Source organism: Anoplopoma fimbria, chromosome 9 (genome assembly GCF_027596085.1).
Source record: "Anoplopoma fimbria isolate UVic2021 breed Golden Eagle Sablefish chromosome 9, Afim_UVic_2022, whole genome shotgun sequence".
Taxonomy (NCBI): domain Eukaryota; kingdom Metazoa; phylum Chordata; class Actinopteri; order Perciformes; family Anoplopomatidae; genus Anoplopoma; species Anoplopoma fimbria.
Genome location: NC_072457.1, coordinates 7,608,042 through 7,627,381, shown reverse-complemented (window position 1 = coordinate 7,627,381; position 19,340 = coordinate 7,608,042). Strand labels below are relative to the sequence as shown.

At 40.0% G+C, this 19,340-nt stretch overlaps 2 protein-coding genes and 2 non-coding genes across 4 annotated transcripts; all 4 read left to right on the top strand.

Annotated features, from left to right (window-relative positions):
* The first annotated feature begins 77 nt into the window (after positions 1 to 77).
* On the top strand, positions 78 to 7,440 carry eif3ba (eukaryotic translation initiation factor 3, subunit Ba). The gene is made up of 19 exons (XM_054604289.1): positions 78 to 280; positions 1,457 to 1,649; positions 1,739 to 1,858; positions 1,951 to 2,008; positions 2,183 to 2,311; positions 2,423 to 2,580; positions 3,318 to 3,449; positions 3,560 to 3,626; positions 3,715 to 3,761; positions 3,848 to 4,058; positions 4,146 to 4,218; positions 4,313 to 4,435; positions 4,545 to 4,623; positions 4,845 to 4,983; positions 5,122 to 5,247; positions 5,471 to 5,548; positions 5,905 to 6,013; positions 6,106 to 6,218; positions 6,881 to 7,440. Exons 1-18 carry the CDS (start codon positions 181 to 183, stop codon positions 6,204 to 6,206), a joined length of 2,043 nt encoding a protein of 680 aa, XP_054460264.1. The 5' UTR covers positions 78 to 180; the 3' UTR covers positions 6,207 to 6,218; positions 6,881 to 7,440.
* Positions 4,680 to 4,764, top strand: LOC129096545 (small nucleolar RNA SNORD60). The gene has a single exon (XR_008531443.1). It is a non-coding gene; the product is annotated as a small nucleolar RNA SNORD60 (small nucleolar RNA).
* Positions 5,299 to 5,386, top strand: LOC129096539 (small nucleolar RNA SNORD60). Its single transcript, XR_008531437.1, has one exon. It is a non-coding gene; the product is annotated as a small nucleolar RNA SNORD60 (small nucleolar RNA).
* A 3,878-nt stretch (positions 7,441 to 11,318) lies between the features above and the next one.
* LOC129095901 (carbohydrate sulfotransferase 12-like) lies at positions 11,319 to 18,911 on the top strand. Its single transcript, XM_054604508.1, has 6 exons — positions 11,319 to 11,419; positions 13,966 to 14,611; positions 14,834 to 14,976; positions 16,668 to 16,796; positions 16,934 to 17,126; positions 18,291 to 18,911. The coding sequence occupies exons 2-6, from the start codon at positions 14,078 to 14,080 to the stop codon at positions 18,561 to 18,563; spliced, it is 1,272 nt and encodes a 423-aa protein (XP_054460483.1). The 5' UTR covers positions 11,319 to 11,419; positions 13,966 to 14,077; the 3' UTR covers positions 18,564 to 18,911.
* The last annotated feature ends 429 nt before the right edge of the window (positions 18,912 to 19,340 follow it).

The window sequence follows — 19,340 nt, the reverse complement described above, 5'->3', positions numbered from 1 at the left end:
GCGTGGCTTCCCTCTGCGTTCTCTTCCCGTAGAACTACTTCCGGGGTCACGGCTACGTCACGACGTCCATTTTCACAAACCCGCACATGGTGCCGCGCCGGTCGAGGACCGTCAGCCTCTTTTTTTAACCAGGATTCAGCTCCGTAGTGGCGAGAAACCCGTCTCGTGATTAGCTAATAAATGCAAGATACGGTGGACATGGTGGACGACCCCGAGTACGACGAGGAGGAGCCCTCCTTCAGCGACCCGGAGGACTTCGAGGATGACATCGAGGACGAGGGTGAGCGGCGGCAGGAAACTGGCCGGCTTTGCGGCCTGTTGCTAACAGTTAGCTTAGCACCGCGCTGGTTGAATTAAAACGCTACAAAGCTACGTAGCTTGTCATTTTGCCTACCTGGCCATAATATACAGATGTTTATGTGGTTGTAACAATAATAAAACATAACATTAGATCGAGTTTTTTCCTACTCATCCAGACCCAGACAGCTCACTGTGAGGCCTTGTCGCTGTCAGTATGACTAATGAGAATAATGTCATAATAGGTGGCTGGATTATTTTTTTTATACACCAAAAGAATTACTGAAAAAACCATTAGTGTGTGGTTTGTATGAAGCAGCTGGTGGCTTTCCCATCAGATGAAGGTGAATGCTAACGCAGGGTGGAGGGGAGCTGGCTGCTTAAAGCCCCTCATGTCTGCAGAGATGTGAACAAATGACACATCAGCAAACTGAGTGTTTAGTTGGTGTATAAGTTCACCTAACAGCCATGCAATACAATACTCACATGTGAAGAACATGTTCAATTTTGGTTCACACTGTTTTATAAAGGTTTGGTTTTTATTACAGCCTACATTGAGGTGCTGGGGAGTAGATTTTAATATAATGTCCAGTCCATTTATATCAATTAGGGTGGGTTTAACATTAGAAACACCTCTCTGATTGAAGTGAAACAATTCACAGAAACACAAACCCCCAATTTTACAATGCAGTTGGATTAACCCCTCTCTAAAACATTAGATGCATTAGGTTAAGACACGTGTGCCTATTTAATTGACATCAGATTATAGAGCATTTAACAAAAGTTTGATCATTTAGGGTATTATTTGCTCTTTTCACAGTGTACCACCTTTTTTTATCTGTTCACTGTGGCTGTAGAAAAATGGCGAATTAGTTGAGGCATATTATACCTGTTTCATTCCCATTTCAGCTGAGGATCTTTTGTAGCATGTATCGTCTCTTTTCACTTCCTATGTTTCCTGTCTATAGAATTAAAGTGCTGATAATCATTCATATGATGTAAGAAAATTAAGACAGTAGTTTCATTGCTGTTTCCATTGAGAGCCATAGGGGCATGAAATTGTATTTCTAACCAAAGTTTAACCCAGACAGATCAGATAAGTGACGAACGTTAATGTTCCCCTCCCCAATTTCCCCGCCCCTCTTTCTCTTCACTTCAGAGCTCCTGGAAGACATCCTGAGGGAGAAGCCCCAGGAGGCTGACGGCATAGACTCGGTGGTGGTGGTGGACAACGTCCCTCAAGTTGGCCCAGAGCGTTTGGAGAAACTCAAGAACGTCATACACAAGATTTTCTCCAAGTTTGGCAAGATCACCAATGAGTTCTACCCAGACGCTGATGGCTTGACCAAAGGGTATGTGATCTGCTCTATACACTGTTAATGGACGTATACTTGCTTTAATGTGTAAAATAAGATGTTAAACAAACCCATATCTCATGCAGGTATATCTTCTTGGAGTATTCTGGTCCTACGCAGGCCCTTGAGGCGGTTAAGAACGCAGATGGATACAAACTCGACAAGCAACACACATTCAGGGTCAACCTCTTCACCGACTTTGACAAGTAAGTCTGCAGTGTCAGATAAGAGATGCAGCAAATGTGACGTCGGATATATGCAAGACAAGTAGATTCATTCTGTTTGTCTATTTCCCCAGGTACATGAACATCAGCGATGAGTGGGAAACTCCTGAGAAGCAACCTTTTAAAGATTTTGTGAGTATTTTATTATTAACAAGTACTTCTTTTTACTGATCATAAGTAGTTAATTATGTGGGCTTTTTGTATTTCTTAAATATAGCAGAAATGTGAGGTTTGGCCTCGATGTAATCCTTTAAAATTAGCCACTCAATATCAACAATTAATATGCCAAAATGTCTGTTTGTTCAGGGAAATATGCGTCATTGGATTGAGGACCAAGACTGTCGTGACCAGTACAGTGTGATCTACGAATCCGGAGAGAGGACCGCCATATTCGCCAACGATGCAAAGGATCCAATCGTATCTGAGGAGAGAGCAGTAAGTAGTTGGTCGCACTTTGAAATGCAGCGTTTATAGGTGTTGTAGTATATGTAGATCATCAGTAGTGGTTGGCTTGCAGACTAATAATGTTTTTGTATCTTGTTGCAGCGCTGGACAGAGACGTACGTGCGCTGGTCTCCTAAAGGCACCTACCTGGCCACCTTTCACCAACGTGGCATTGCATTGTGGGGCGGCGAGAAGTTCAAGCAGATTCAGAGGTTCAGCCATTCGGGCGTGTCCCTCATCGACTTCTCACCATGTGAGAGGTAATCAATATTGATGTTTATAATAATTAACACTATTGTGGGATAAGGCTTCAGGCGTTAATGATGTGAACTGATGCACTTTTTGAAATGTAAGAGATGATGTTCTAATGCAGCTGTTTGAATGCAAGTCTTAAATGAAATGTGGCAACATCCAAAGAAGAAATGCAAAGAAAGATAGTCCTCCTTTCACTTATTTCTGCTGTTCAGTTAGCAATGTATGCTTTGAGACAATATTCGATTATCCGTCTTTTCTATTCCTTTCCCCTACAATCAGAAACATGATTCACATTTAAACATTTCAAATTTGAACTAGATTCACATAAGTCTGAATGTTCTGCATTTTAATGAATCAGAGACATGTACAGATGGGTTTCACCTTACGTGCCTTCATCAGCTGCATCAGTGTGAATGAATCTTTATTTAGAAAGAAAACCAATGTATGTATAGGATTTCAATAAATTAGGCATGTCCCAATCAAGTTTTTTGGGCCCCAATCTGACTCATCTGCCGATTCCAATACTTTTATTTACCAAACTGTTGATGAAATCTGTATCTTGACACATTGAAATAACAGCTTTAGAAAAGAAAATATGACAAACCACTCGATCCAAAAAGTGGAAGTCCTGGTTCAAAACTATTCAACTCATGAGCTTTATTTATTAGTAATGAACGATGTAATAATGTTGAATAAATAGTGCCGTATCTGAAGCTCCATGTGTGGTTGTGCTGCCTTCCAGGTATGTGGTGACCTTCAGTCCACTGATGGACACAAAGGAGGACCCACAGGCCATCATCATCTGGGACATTCTGACCGGACACAAGAAGAGGGGTTTCCACTGCGAGAGCTCTGCACACTGGCCCATATTCAAGTCAGTTTTTCTCTCTCATTGTCAAAATCTAATTGACTTTTATGTTGCTTTAACATTTGTTGCTCCTGCAGTGATTTGAATGTATTATAATGGAGCATATTTGTTCCCAGATGGAGCCACGACGGAAAGTTCTTTGCCAGGATGACCACAGACACGCTGAGCATCTATGAGACTCCAGTAAGTACAAACAAAGACCACATATAGTTTTGAGTATTTGTAAAGTGTGCAGCTGACATTAAAGTATTTTTTTTTCTGCTCCTTTTAGTCAATGGGCTTGCTCGACAAGAAGAGTCTCAAGATTTCTGGGATCAAGTAAGAAAACATGCTTTATCTTCTTGTAATTCGGTGCTTTAAATTGTGAAATGGTGCCAATCATTTGTGCTTCTCTTTATCCTCAGGGACTTCTCATGGTCACCTGGTGACAACATCATAGCATTCTGGGTACCTGAGGACAAAGATATCCCAGCCAGAGTGACTCTGATGCAGATGCCGACCCGTCAGGAGATCCGCGTCCGCAACCTCTTCAACGTTGTCGACTGCAAACTTCACTGGCAGAGAAACGGAGATTACCTGTGTGTGAAAGTGGACAGGACTCCGAAAGGAACACAGGTAAAGAGAAAGAGGCCAAACAGCTGAGACCTCACTGTGTAAAAACAAAAGATTCGAATGCTAAATTCATTTTTCAACCTTTTTCAGGGCGTCGTCACCAACTTTGAAATCTTCCGCATGAGAGAGAAGCAGGTTCCTGTCGATGTGGTGGAAATGAAGGGTAAGAACATAAAAAACACTCAAAGTAACTTTTTTTTTTATTGTTTCCCAAAATAAATCCTGCTTCATTGTTCGCTGTGTTTCTGTCTTTGCAGAAGGCATCATAGCGTTTGCATGGGAACCCAACGGCAGCAAGTTCGCGGTACTCCACGGAGAGTCTCCCAGAATCAACGTCTCCTTCTATCATGTCAAAAACAACGGCAAGATAGAGCTCACAAGTGAGTAGATCAGACTGACAAGCTAACTGACTTAATGACACTCGGATGCAGAGTCTAGTACGCACCGTAAACCTCCTCTGAATGCAACACTTCATCCTTCTTTCTTCAGAGACGTTTGACAAGCAGCAGGCCAACAGCATCTTCTGGAGCCCCCAGGGACAGTTTTTGGTCCTGGCTGGACTCAGAAGGTCAGTTAAATCTCTGTGTTTGTGTGTTTGCATTTGTGTTAGTGACAGCAACAAGAAGCCGCTGATGACCAAACTAAGTTACTTTTCTGACACCTCGTATGAGAGCTAAGCTCCTCTGATTCTAACTCTGATCTGAGGCTCACAGTATTGTATAAATATATATTTGTAAGTTTTGATGTACGCGCGAGTCTATAATCTTCTATCTTCCTGTCTGTGTTCAGTATGAATGGAGCTCTCGCCTTTGTGGACACGTCAGACTGCACCATGATGAACATAGCAGAGCACTACATGGCCTCTGACGTAGAGTGGGACCCGACCGGCCGCTACGTCGTCACCTCCGTCTCCTGGTGGAGCCACAAGGTGCGTGCTGCCGCGTGACTCCACAAATACTTTTTCTTTCCAGACCAATTTACCATTGATTGTGTAGAATACTGAACTTCATAACAACATACTGAAGTTGCATCCTTTCCCCCACCTTCTTTAATGTGCATCCTTTAGGTGGACAATGCGTACTGGCTGTGGACGTTCCAGGGCCGCCTCCTCCAGAAGAACAACAAGGACCGCTTCTGTCAGCTGCTCTGGAGACCCAGACCTACCACCCTGCTCGGCATAGAACAGATCAAGGTACCATTTCATCTTTATTATATACAGTGTATATATACTGTGTGTGTGTGGAGCCAGTGATGACAGACTAAATTACTTTTCTGACACCTCGTATGAGAGCTGCACTGCGGCTCCTGATTCTAACTCTGATCTGAGGCTCACATCTACAACATCCTGTGTCTATTTGATTTGTTTCACTGTGGAGCCGTCCTATTTACAGTAAATATCTGTCTTCCTCTTGCAGACGATCAAGAAGGATCTCAAGAAATACTCGAAGATCTTTGAGCAGAAGGATCGTCTGAGCCAGTCCAAGGCTTCTAAGGTTTGTCATGTCTATTTCTTTAACTGATCTTTAGGCTGTTCACGTCTACATCTAACCTTTTTATCTAGTAGAGTTTGTTAGGAGGGATGCTGTCACAACTATCTGTATAATCTGTCCCCTCAATAACCAGTTGATATGGTGATAACATGCAGTAGAATTAAAGTGTGTGTTCAAGCACATCAAGTTGTGAATCAATCATCTTTGTCTCTCATGAAGAATTTAAAAAGCTCTCAAAATCTCTTTGTTGCTTTCATACGAGAGACAAACAAATAATTTATTGATAAACGCTGCATGTTTAGGACCCAGAACATGAGTCTGTTTTATGAAACTGAATGTTTGTATCTGTTTGTGAGTAGGAGCTGGTGGACAAGCGCAGGACCATGATGGACGACTACCGCAGCTACAGGGAAACAGCGCAGCAGACCTACCTGGAGCAGAAGAGCGCCCGTCTCGAGCTCAGAGGAGGTGGGACCTTTCTCACGTTTTGTACCTCTGAACCTTTCACCTATTTATCTTTAAGTAAGGAAATCACTGACATTTGTGTGTCCGTCCTTCAGGAGTGGACACTGATGAGCTCGACAGCAATGTGGACGACTGGGAGGAGGAGACCATTGAGTTTTTTATCAACGAAGAAATCATTCCCCTTGGAGATCTGTAGTCCCCTACGCAGGTAACACTCGCACACAGTTTGTCCAACATACGATTAAAGACCCAATCAAATGAGACTTTGGGCGACCAGCTAGGGAAACCTGTCACACCGTTTGTGTGTTGTAGTAGCTAGCAGGGCAATATGGCTTAAACTCGAAGCCTGAATATTTTTTGTCGATCCAATCAAAAGGGAAGGATTTTCTTTAAATCCTTTTCTTAACTATACAACACTCGTTTGTTTGTTTCACTGGGTTATAGTGAGAGTACAGAAGCTAAAGACGCTCCAGCTTCTGTTTTACTAGGCTTAAAGAATTCTTGGAACACACGTCGCAGACAGTGTTTGTTCTGCCTGAACTGCATATTTAGCTCCTGTTAAAGGGTCGCATCACTCAAATTACAAACATTTTCTATTTCTTAGTTACTTCTAGTCTTGAGATGACAATTCTGGCGAAATTTTGTTTCGCGTCTGCTGAATTTGATGAATGAAAGTAGTTCCTGTTTTGTGTACATAAACAAAAACTTGAACAAAACTATTCAAAATCATAGAAAAATGTAGGGACATCTGCCTTGTATAATGACTTCAGCCTTTTAGATGGAAACCACTGTTGGCGTATTATTCCTTCTGTTCATGTAGATAAAACTGTTTTGTTCCTAATCTGTATTCTCTCTCTCTCTCTCTTTCAGTCCATCCGTTTTTGTGTGGAAGGAGGAGAGAGGAACTGTGTCATTGATTGGAGGACGACGACCACGCTGTGAATTTTGGGGTTCAAGAGCCTCAACATTCATATTTAGTGACATCATCAAAGCACGCCTTGCGGATCAGCAGCCACATCCGGGGACAAGAGAGGATACTTTATATTTAATATTTTCTCTTTGTCTCACACCATCATTTTTTTTTCTGTGGAACTTTGTAATTAGTAATACTGCCTCCTTTTTTTTCTATTCATCAATTGGAGTAACTTGCTCTCTCATCTCAGCCCCCGTCTCTTATTGGACCTTCCTTTTTTTTTTTTTTTTTTTAAGGGTTGTGTTATGAACTAGCCTCACCATGCAAGTGTGTTATCACAGGGCAGCACAGAGTGCCATACCAGTCGGGGGGGAAGGTGTGACTAAAGGAGTAGCCTTTGTTATTAATGTGCTGATGTGGCGCTATAGTGGCCTGTATCCTCCTCCTTTCAGATTAGGCTTTCACACATGGAGGGGGTGCGCAGTGGGAATAACTTTAAATAAACATTCAAACACAATGCTACCTGACTGTGTCTCAGTGTTTGGTTCTTTATAGGAGATGGTATCGTCTGTTCTCTATTCCTGTTCTGCTTGAGTGACAAGACCAAGTCATTTTGATAATAAGTTTAAGTCATTTATCAGATAAAAAAGCTACAAGTACTCTGATTCCAGCCTTTTAATTGTGAGGATGTGCATCGTTTTACTGTTTTCAATCACTTTTAATTAATTATCTTTAAATTAGCTTTGGACTGATGTTCGTACAGGACTTTCATGGGCAAACTGATTGGATGGGCATTTATAGACTAATTGATTAATTAAAAAACAATCAACATATTTCACTGAAATTTGAACCCCTGTACACAGTTCTGAACATCCATGAACTATTGAGTGTTTGGATAAATGAATGCATCTCTTGACCACATTTATCAATATAAGCAGTAAAATGTTAACATTTCTAGGCCAGTAACATAAAAAAATAACCAATCACCATACAACAATGGATGACTTGCTCCTCTATTTGTATAAAAAAAATAAAAATCCAAATAACATCGTAATAAAATGATGTTTCAACATTTTAGGAAAACAAGTTTGCTAGATTGAAGTCAAGGTGGATGTTTGCAAACTTTCTGTTGACTGTGCACAAGCTTAAAGTGGCATATGTGCATATCCATAAACAATGCTCACTGCAAACCAGTTCTATTTTATTACAGAGAAAGTGCTGCTGCAGTCTTACTCTCCGGTTTGCGTACATGTATTTAATGGAGTTTACTTACTGTATGTTAAATGGTCTTATCCCGGTTTTCTCAAGACTTTGACCAATTTGTTCTGTCAATCGCTTAACAGCAGTTTAGAAACTAATATGACTATAAACCTTTCAGTTTTTGTAACAAATCACGTTTTGATAAACCGATAACTATGTCCTCAGAAGCTGCAGTTTAAAGCTCAGCTGTGTTTCTGCTGAAACAGAGGTCACTGTGTCTAAGGTTTTAAAAAATGTCAGCTTAATTATGCCTAAAGTGAAATCTCTGCTCTGATGATTTTAATCTTTCTGTCTGTCATAGTTCAAAATATTTAAGCCAGGCTCACTCACTGCTTCATATCTAGTGTGTGTTTTGTGGTTATGAAAGATTTTACGTAGCCAAGATCATAGGTTTCTCTTTATTCTTCTGGATAGCTGGTCTGTCATTAAGGTGAAGGTCCTCGTTAATTCATCGAGCTGTCCCTGCCGTGACTCACTAGTAATTTAATCTGCTTGTGGAAAGTAAGATCATGAGGTATAATTCATTCTGTGTGGAATAAATAACTGTTGCGAAGACTTCTGTAAGGGAGTTTTTCCGGCATACCTTGACCAATGTCCATAATTACAGTGCAGTTACCCTTAAGTACTACCCTGAGCCTTCCTCGTAGCACTTATTGCATTCGTATTAGTTGTTGCACTTATTGCATTCGTATCAGTTCGCTGCACTTATTGTATTCGTATTAGTTTGTTGCACTTATTGTATTCGTAGTAGTTTGTAGCACTTCTTATATTCGTATTAGTCTGTTGCAATTATTGTTTTCAATTAGTAAGTAATTTGCCTCTGCACTATACTTTTGCTCTGGTTTATGCTCTTAGATGCTTGTTTAAGAAAGGAGATGCACTTATGACTTCTGGTGACTAGTAGTTCTCTTGAATACCTATGTTGAATACACTTCCTGTAAGTCGCTTTGGATAAAAGCGTCTGCTGAATGACTGTAATGTAATGTAATGTAATGTAATGTAATGCAGTTTTGGTTTTTTTATGATCCAACATTTTGCGTCAGAGTTTTCAGTACAAAACAATTCTGCAGCATTTAAAGAGAACAGTTAGTTCTTGATGTGCCAGCACCATTTAGGTTCATCAGTTAATCCCTCATTGAGACGAGAGGTCAGACAGAGTTGTTCCACTCTATATGTTGACTCTATAGGCTGCACGGATCTTTTACCTCATTAACCTTAAGCCCTAATGTATGTACAGATGTTCACTGTGATGTTTAAACATGAGGAACAGAACAGTCAACTAACAACTTATTCACAGAAGACTTGACTTAACAGGTAGGAACATCGTGTAAAATTGATGTTCTCAAATGTACTTTTTTATTTATACACCATCGGATATGACTCAAGTTAAGGATGCTGCAACATTTTTACTTAAACTCAAAACTACAACTGGCCTTTTTTTATTTGGATTAAGAGATGTTATTAATCAGTTTTGGATGCGGTTCCTTAATTTAAGTAAAAGTAGAAATTACTGTGGGCGAAAAAATACTCCATTCAAATGTTACTTGAGTAGCAGCACAGCAGTATTATCAGCATAACAAAGTAGCAGAAGTAAAAGTACTCAATATGTAGAATGGCTCGTGTTATATTATTATATTATTCAGTTTTTGTCACTAACAAATACATGACAGAGCATTTTAATGTTGTCTGCTAATTTAAGATATTTTGTATACTACTGGTTGGATTAGTATTATAAACCATAAAAGCATATTATATGTTTTTTATATAAAGCCTTAAGCGTTGAATACTTTAATACTATGACTTCAAGTAAAGTATGTCATAATTGTACTTAATTACAGTTGGCTCATGCAGTATAACATCATTGTGTATCATACACAGCTTGATCAGTGATTAATACAAATATTGATCCACGTGGTCCTTAAGTGAGGAGGGTCAAACAAATCTTGTAAACTTAATGTGGCACCGTTGATTTCTTTACTGAAATATCTTTTTTTGGTTTTTAAGGTAAGTAGGAGGATACTTGTGGTCTGAACTCTCAGTGGACTGCTGCTGAGCCGCCTGGTTCTTTTGATGTGAAGGCAGCAGCCACCCTGTCATTTTCACATCAGCTCACAGATGTTATAAATACTCATTAAGAGACAGCTCTGCATTCAAACATGGATGATACTATGTTTATACTTTTATGACAAAATAAGTCCATAAAAGAAGATAGCATATACACTGAATTTTCCAGAAAAATAGAAACACCTGCACAGTGTAATGCAATTCATTAAAACAGCCCTGAGAAATGAAAATATCTCCTTAATCAATAAAACTACTTTGGTTGTTGGTTCTTTGAATCAACTGTATTAGCTGTACTTTATGGTAGTGTGTTGGTCTGTATTAAATTGAGAATAGTTTTTAATATTTTGTACACCTCATTTACCTCATGTAGGGAGGAGTCCAAGGGCAAAATAAACAAAAGAAGGCTCTCTATTATTTATAATTTGTTTTGCCCCAAAGTTGTCAAATGTATATAAAATATATATGTTTAAGGATTTCTTTTGTTGCTTAATTCCAATAACTGTAAAAAAAAAAAAAAAAAAAAAAAAAAAAAAAAAAAAAAAGTTAAGTACATGACCTCATGGCTAAACAGAAGCTCTTCTCTGCCAAGAAAATCAAAAGTTTTGGAAATGAAAAAACTAATGTCAAAAGTCACATCATGTTTTCAATTATGTGTGTGTTTATTTTCACATACTTTAACAACTGAATGTCCAATTTTTACTATCTCATAATGTTGTTTACTATCTTATATGCCTGACTATTGCCTTTTATATGACTACATATCTAGTATTGTTGACTTACCATGATCATTTATATTTGTATTAAGCATATTTTTTCATCTACTTGATCTTTTTTTTTTTTTATGGTTTCACAGCCTAAATCCGGTTGGCACGTGTGGCGGAGGTGTTGGGTAAAAAATGTGTGTGAATGTGTGTGTGTGTGGGGTGTGTGTGTGTGTGTGTGTGTGTGTGTGTGTGTGTGTGTGTGTGTGTGTGTGTGTGTGGAGAAGTGGTGGCTGTTTTCGCCCAAACATCGCGAGATTTTGCTTGCTTATGTTGGAGAGCGTATACCGCCACATTCCCGTCGTGCCCACCCGGTCTCATCACCGGGCTGACGGACACACAGAGACGGGGAGGGGAGGGGGACAGGCGACAAAGGGCTGACCGACCGGCACCATGGAGCTCAGCAGCCGGGTAAGAAAAAAACAAAACAGGGTTCTGGTATTTAGTTCTTTTTTTTTTATTTATAAAGAGACATATTCATGCTCAGACTGGCAGAATTGTCACCGTGATGCTCCCGGTGCATGGAGGGCATGAAGGGAACAGAACCGGCTTTCTTGCACCTCAAAGGGAGCGAGATGAGGGTGCTGGTGGGGACAGGAAGACGAGGAGGCTGGAGGAAAAATATGTGCAGTTTTTTTTTCTTTTTTTTTTATAAATTCTGTCCTCGGCTGCAGCATGTGGAAGAAAAAGGAAAGTGTGCATGTTTGTATAAGAGAGGCGACAGTGTGTGCAGCGGCCGGTGAAAGGATACATTGTAACCTGTGTGCTGTGTACTGTATCAATTAAAGGTTTATTTATGGCCGAGGAGCGAGAGGAGAGGATAGGAGAAACACATGGAGTGAAATAAAACACCCTGAACCTCCTTTTACACAGCAAAGACAAAGAAACCTCGTTTTATGAGCAAACTTAAACTGCAAACTTGTTTCTGAGCTTTATAAACACTTTTTTTAAAGCTCACACACGAATTTTCTATGGGTTTTTTTATGTTCTTTTGCGCAAGTTTGTGCCCAAGTTTGTGTGTGTGTGTGTGTGTGTGTGTGTGTGTGTGTGTGTGTGTGTGTAAGTACAGTGCGTGCAAAGACACTGCAGAGTTGGTGGATGTTTATTCTCCTCAAAATAGGTCCTGGTACAGTCAACGTGGAGGTTAGATTTAAAAAAACCAAGTGGAAAGACACCACAGGAAAAACATTTTTTTTTTATAATTTTCTAAAAATATGAGCAGTAGGATTTTCTGTTTTTGCTCTTCCACTGTCTGGATTTTTTTTTTTTTTTGTGGTTTTATTGGACAGTGATTTTTCCACTATTTGTCCTCCCAACAGCAGATGTTTTTGTGGGACAGACGATAAGGGGTGTAGAGCCTCCAGCAGGCTGTGGAGTGGAGCTGCCTCCACCCCCACTGCCCCTTTAGTTCACATCTCTGTGACAGCTGAGAGCCCCGGGAGGAGCCTGAGGTTCCCACGGCCCCCTGGTCACAACCAATTATAGCTCATATTTAGAAATATATTCTGTTTAAGATTTGGACTTTAAAATGTAAAAGATTATGGCTCATGTCAATCGCAAATTGGATTCATTTTATTTGATATTTATGTGGTTACATCCCAGAAATAGGTATTGAGATCTTTTGCTTGAGTCAAAAGGTAGCAATAGCCCACCATAATGTACAATTAGTCATGCATATTGTCAAAATGAAGTTGTAAAAACATTTTGTTTAAGGTATATAAGGTATTTCAATGTCTGCTTTTACTTTTTATAGTACGCCTAATTATTATTGTAAAGTTTAAGTGCTTTACATGAGTTGAGTCTTTTAAGTTTCACTACCCACTTTTGATTATAATTGTCAATTTACTTTGGAGAATAATGGAACAATAACTTAAAGAAATCATATGATGGAATTCTGCAGAAAGTCTATTTATGACATTGTACAGTTCATATATTGAGTGGTATATTGAGTGGTTGCCCAGACCTACATTGTGAGTGAATTTAGCACCTGTCACAAGATATATGAGCGCTGTGTTTAACTCAAGAAAACATCAGCCCACTTACATCGTTGATTATGCTTGTTTGTTTCTGGTTTGTAAAAATGTCACTAAAGGCTCTTACATAGTCTTGTTAGCTTTCTGCACCGCAAGTTACAAATGATCAGCCTCAGATGATACGATGCCTGAATCGTTGTTTTTATCAAGTTCACCCAACTATGTTCGACATGTAATTTGTTCCATCGTGATTGTTATTGTTTATTTTACCAAACCATTAAACATAAGTTATTTAGAGATGCTGCTTGCTGTTGCCGTGGTAACCAGGCAGCTCATACAATGTTGCATTGTGCATCATTGTCTTGTTTGTACACAAAGAACAAAGAACGGTGGGATTCTAGAACAAAATGACTGTTGGTTCCACGTTCCAATAGGACATTCTTTATAAAGAGCTTTTTATTGTTAATAATCGTTTTATTTATTGTTAATAAATAATTGACTAATGCTTTATAGATCAGTTACATTTCCACTGATGAGGAAGTTTGGCAGTGTTTATCCTTTTCAGGTGTGTAGTTGCGATCAAAATGAAGTCTGAGTTCAGAGATGGGTGTTGTCCAAACAAGGGTGCAGGGAGTAGGGGGGTAGGAACTGGGGGCCTGGTGGGTAGAGCGGGTCGCCCTTTAACCACAAGGTTCTAGGTTCAATCGTGATGTCGAAGTGTCTTTGAGTGAGCTCTCCGGTCGCTCCACAGCAGCCCACTGGGTATTTGCAGAGGTCACATTTCATGTTTGTATTGTATGTGACAAATGAAATAAAGATAAAGTTGTTTTTTTTAACTTTTTAACTTTTTATAATGGTGGTTTATTTTATCTGCAACAATGCATGTGTAAGCAAAATCTCTTTATAATCAGTGTGTAGTGTCCTCCATGATTTAGACCGTAAAAGAGGAACAAGGGTCTTAGTAACACTTCCTTTTTCTTTCAGTTGCACCTGGCAAGCAGGAAGTGTGTCCTTCCGCAATAGATGGCCACAATGGAGCTGAGATAACCTCTTCCTCTCTTCACAACCAATCACGGCTCTGGGATCGAGTGTAACTATGGGAACATGGCGTGGTCTACGAGTGGCGTTCATCCTGGGGTCTTTGTTTATGATCCTGCTGATCATTGTCTACTGGGACGACGTCGGGGGCTTCAACCTCTACCCACTGCAGGAGCCCAAACACGAGTCGCCTCACCCTCTGACGACTACCGGGCCCTCGCACTCGACGTCCAGCAGCAGAACCCGGATCAGTTCTTCCTCCACCATCCCAACTACTGCTCCTAGTACAACACTGGTGCTTGAGGAGACAGAAGGAGCGGCTGAGGCGCAAACAAAGGAGGAGGAGGGGAAGGAAAAACAAGTACAAAGGAAGGAGGAAACAAGGGAGGATGTGGAGAAGGAGAGAAGTCGTAATGCTGAGGACGATAGGGAACAGGAGGCAAGGAAGCAGAGGATCGTGGATGTGTGTTCAGGAAAGGACGCTGTTGAATTCCCCGGACGGACTCGGGCGTTTGAGCAGATCCCAAACAGGGAACTGGATCACCTGATAGTGGATGACACTCACCAGATTATCTACTGCTACGTCCCCAAGGTACAGCTGCCTGTTTGTGTGTGTGTTTTCTGTATATGTGTGAACATGTGGGTGGTGGGTTAGTTCTATTTGTGTTGATCTTAGTGTGAGAAAAAAAGTAAAATCACAGCTCTTCATTTCTCTAGCATTTGGCAGCATTCACAAACACATCCCCTTTTATCTTTCTGAACACTTTGTTGTTCCGTTTTTTTCTTTCCCCTCCATCTTTGTTCCTCCGTTCAGGTGGCCTGCACCAACTGGAAGCGAGTGATGGTGGTCCTGTCTCAGTCTCTGATCTCGCCCTCCTCGGGAAAACCTTACACCGACCCGGAGGCCGTTCCTCCTGACCTCGTACACAACTCCTCTCTCCACCTCACTTTTGCCAAGTATGACACACACACACACACACTCACACACACACACACACACACACACACACACACACACACACACACACACACACACACACACACACACACACACGCACAAAGATATGAACATACCCACAAAGAGTATGTACATATCACAAGAAGAATTGATGAGAAGTGTTTTAATCTTACTTGAATTCATGTTTTATACTTATTGTTGGTGCCTGGGTGTAGACAGGAATAAGATATAATATGATATATATATATATGTCATAATTATATAATTTATCATCTCATTTACGCTACCCAGGAACTAGCTGTTGGCAGCATGTGGGCAGAACAGTACTGTTAGGCTAAACAACGATGCTAACAGCTAACATTATGGGAGGTTGCATTGAGTTACATTAAGATTTGTTCAAGCTATATTCAGTAAAAATGAATATTGGCTGCTATGATGTGGTATCACATTGTGATCACAACGTTATCATAATATCATGATCTTATAAAATTTAGTTTTTTGTGAGAAACATGAATAAATACAATAGGTTGGAGAAGATTTTCACAGTATTAAAGAATAGATATTAGAGAGGGAATTTATGACCGGTTTAACTTCCTAACACTAGGTCTAAGCAAGAAACAAAAGTCATTTATATACGAGTCATTAATATATGAATATTAAGAATGACACCACAAACATTTATATTTTTTTAATTTATGGGAAGCAGACTGGGAAAACAGATGTGTTACATCTTTCAGCTTTCATCAGCATTTAGGCAAAAGATGAGGAGTGCTAATGAAGCAGCTAATGAGAATCAGTTATCAAGAGGCATCAAGTGACAAATCTCAAAGTACAGTCAGTGTTCTGTGCACCATAAATATATTCCTTTTTAAATGAGAACAGCACTTTATCTTGTATTTTATCTTGAGCTATATCTAACAAGGAATATGTCCTCATAACAACATATTGACTTTTTTTTGCAGGAAAAAGTAATTACATTAGAAAGAAAAAAAAAACACTTAGCCTACACAAACCAAATTCCTGCCCTCATTATAATTTCTTTAACAACTGATTAAAAATCTTCTCAAACAAGTACACATGGAAAACAGAGATTAGAAAATGTATCTTAAAAAAAAAAACACACTTCACAAAAGCAAAAAGGAAAATCTTTAGATTTATCTACCAATAAATCAGGACGTCTAACCAGAATTTAAGAAACTTAATACTCAGTTTTTTAATCGCTGTATATTCTCTTAAGCAATTCTGTCACCTCTCCTTTTCAAAGAAGCGTAAATGAATGAGAAGTAACAGCGCGTTCCCTTTTTAGACGGTTGTACGACACCACTTGGATAGTCAGTTATGCTGTTTCATGAGCTGAAGGAGTTATTTACTGAGTTGACACTCTGGAAGAGGAGAGTGGAAAAGACAGGCGGGGTTGCTGCTGCAGCACAGACAGACCTTTCTCTACCCCTCAGGAGCTGTCTGTGTTTGGATATATATCTGAACATATGTTTTTTCTATCTCCACTGATATACAAGACATCTTTTATCCCTCTTAAGGACTGATCTGACTTTGTTTTCGAGTCATTTAGTGGCCAAATGTTCTCAGTATTGCATGGGACTAAACAGCTACAACTCAAAAAGCATTACATTTAAGACAAAACTAAAGATCTACTCTCATGGTGTTGTTTGCTGTTTGTGTCTTTTAACAGGTTTTGGCGCCATTATGGTTCTCTGTCGCGCCACTTGATGGCACTCAAGCTCCAACACTATACCAAGTTTCTGTTCGTACGAGACCCTTTTGTGCGTCTTATCTCGGCCTTCAGGAACAAGTTTGGAAGGTGTGTGTCTGATAGTGGATGGTTAGACAGAGAGGGTGTGTTAGTGTTTGAGTTAAGGGTGAGGAATGGGCTTCTCTTTTGATTAAACAACAGTCCTATCATTCTTGAATTGTGTGTATTTGTGTTTGTTTTTTAAGGCCCAACGAGGACTTCTACAAGCAGTTTGGCTCTGTCATGCTGCGTCGTTTCGGCAACGTTTCAGGCAGTTTGCCAGAGACGGCGGCGGAGGCGTTTGCAGCAGGAATCAAACCGACATTTCAGCAGTTTATCACATACCTGCTGGATCCAGAGACCGAGACGGAGAGTATCTTCAATGAACACTGGCGGCAGGTATTTGTCTCACACAGCAGTGAAAGGCTTCACTGGATACAGTTTGAAATGATTGGATGTCGTGCAGTTACTCTATGCATACTTACCCCTCCACATAGTTCTTTAAAGGCAGGGTTAGTAATCTTCTTCAAAAACATTTTTTATATTTTTGCTGAAATTCTCTTTACACCCTTACAGCAATAAAATAATCATATACTCAAAGCAAAAAAGCAAAAAATCTGGTATCTGTGGCCGTTGCAGGACTGTAATAAGCCAGTCAAATCTTTTCTTTTGGCAAGAATGAAATGATTGTTTACGTTCATTATAATAATTTTGGGGGAGTGGCTTTTGAGGTTGACCTGAAGGGAGGTGATGTCAGTGTTGCAGACTTGACGGCTTTCATGTTTGGTTTAGAAACTATTTAAACTAGTACTGCTGCTACTCGTGTTGGAAAAGAGTTGGCAACACTGGGCTGGGTTTTTCTGTTGGATTTCTTTTTAAATATTGTTTATTCTTGCTAGTTTTTCACGATTACCAACTCTACCTTTAAAAGACCATATCAGTATAACATGGACTTCTTGGCCTTGCCTAAAATTCTACCCTGTCTTTTGCACTTTGTGTGTGTCAATTTTTAATACTATATACTACAGTAATTCTATGAAGTCGCACAGTATACTAATGTTGACATTGCACTATTTTGGCAGTTAATATGCAAGAAGTAGATGCATCATTTTGTACTAAAGAGAAAAGTTACCAGAAAAACGGTACCTCTGGAACATGACGGCCAATTCCAATTTGAATATATGACAAAAGACCATTTTTATTTCTAGTGTTTGAGCGCTTAATTAGTTTTTTGGCTGTTGTTGGAATCAATATCTCTTCTAATTGTTTCTGTGCTGTAATGTGGGACAACTGCATCCATCAATTTCACTCTACAAAATTCAAACCATGCTGAGATTTAGCTTGTGCGCTGTTTCATTTTCCTGGCATGATATGGCTGAGCTCAGAAACAAAAATGGTGTCTTTTTGTATTTTAAATGAAGTAAATAAATACAGAACAGGAATAAAAGGTGTGCGACCTGTTTTTCATGTATGCCAATACATGTAAAACAGCCATGGGACAGAGGCAGGTATTACAAACAGACGCAGTTCTAAAATTGTAGGCCTGCTTTTCGTGTGTTTCAGGTGTACCGTCTGTGCCATCCATGCCAGGTGAAGTACGACTTCATTGGACGACTAGAAACCCTGGAACCAGATGCGGAGCACCTACTGAAGCTTCTGGAGGTGGACCATCTGCTACGCTTCCCTTCGGGGGCTCGAAACCGCACCGCAGCCAGCTGGGAGAGAGACTGGTTTGCACAGATTCCCATAACAACGAGGAGAGAACTGTACAAGCTGTATGAACCAGACTTTGAGATGTTTGGCTATCCCAAACCTGACAGCACGCTCCACCAGTAGACCCCGCCGAGCCAAAGGCCCGGGCGCTGCACTGTGTGTGGAGCCCACACCTCAACTACCTGCGCCGAGCCAGCAAATGCCTTTGAAGACCAATCTATGATGCTCTTTGTTTCATTTGCTTTGTGCATACCTCAAATGACAGAAGTGCCTGCTATTATTATTAGATTTTTTGGCTTAATTTCGTATCTGAAACACACCTGCTTACACGCTGCGTTACCCCAGTCTGTTTTCTCCATGTAAAGGCACTTTGAAAAGTATTTTGTTATTAGTATTTTGGTATGTCATTGGGAAAGAACTGAAGCTAACTGTTGGCTGACTTCTCTGAGAAGGGAAATATGTTGCAGAGAAATAAAGTATTTTGTATATGTGACTTTATTTTGACTGTCTATGTGGGAGAAATATTTACTTTTGTTAAGGTGGCAATACCACAATGTAAAATAGTCTCTTTTAATAGTCCAGGGAGTAACACCCAGCCCTAAACAGTTGTATATCTAATGTCTTCTGTACCTGTGGAGGACCTTTATCAACTGTAGGCTTGGAGAAGACTTATTTCTAACGAAAATCTCTAAAGACCTCTTAATTTTAAGTAAAGGTTATACCAACTTTTAAGTAAAGGTTACACCAACAGCATACAGTTTTAAAGATGTGGGTGTTTACCAGGCATTGAGGGTCTAATAAAAAGATGCTACTGCTATATTAGGGGTATAAGAATCCAGCACTTTTGGAGTTTGACCCATAATAGGGTCAAGATATAAGGATACCCTCTACTGCTTTGAC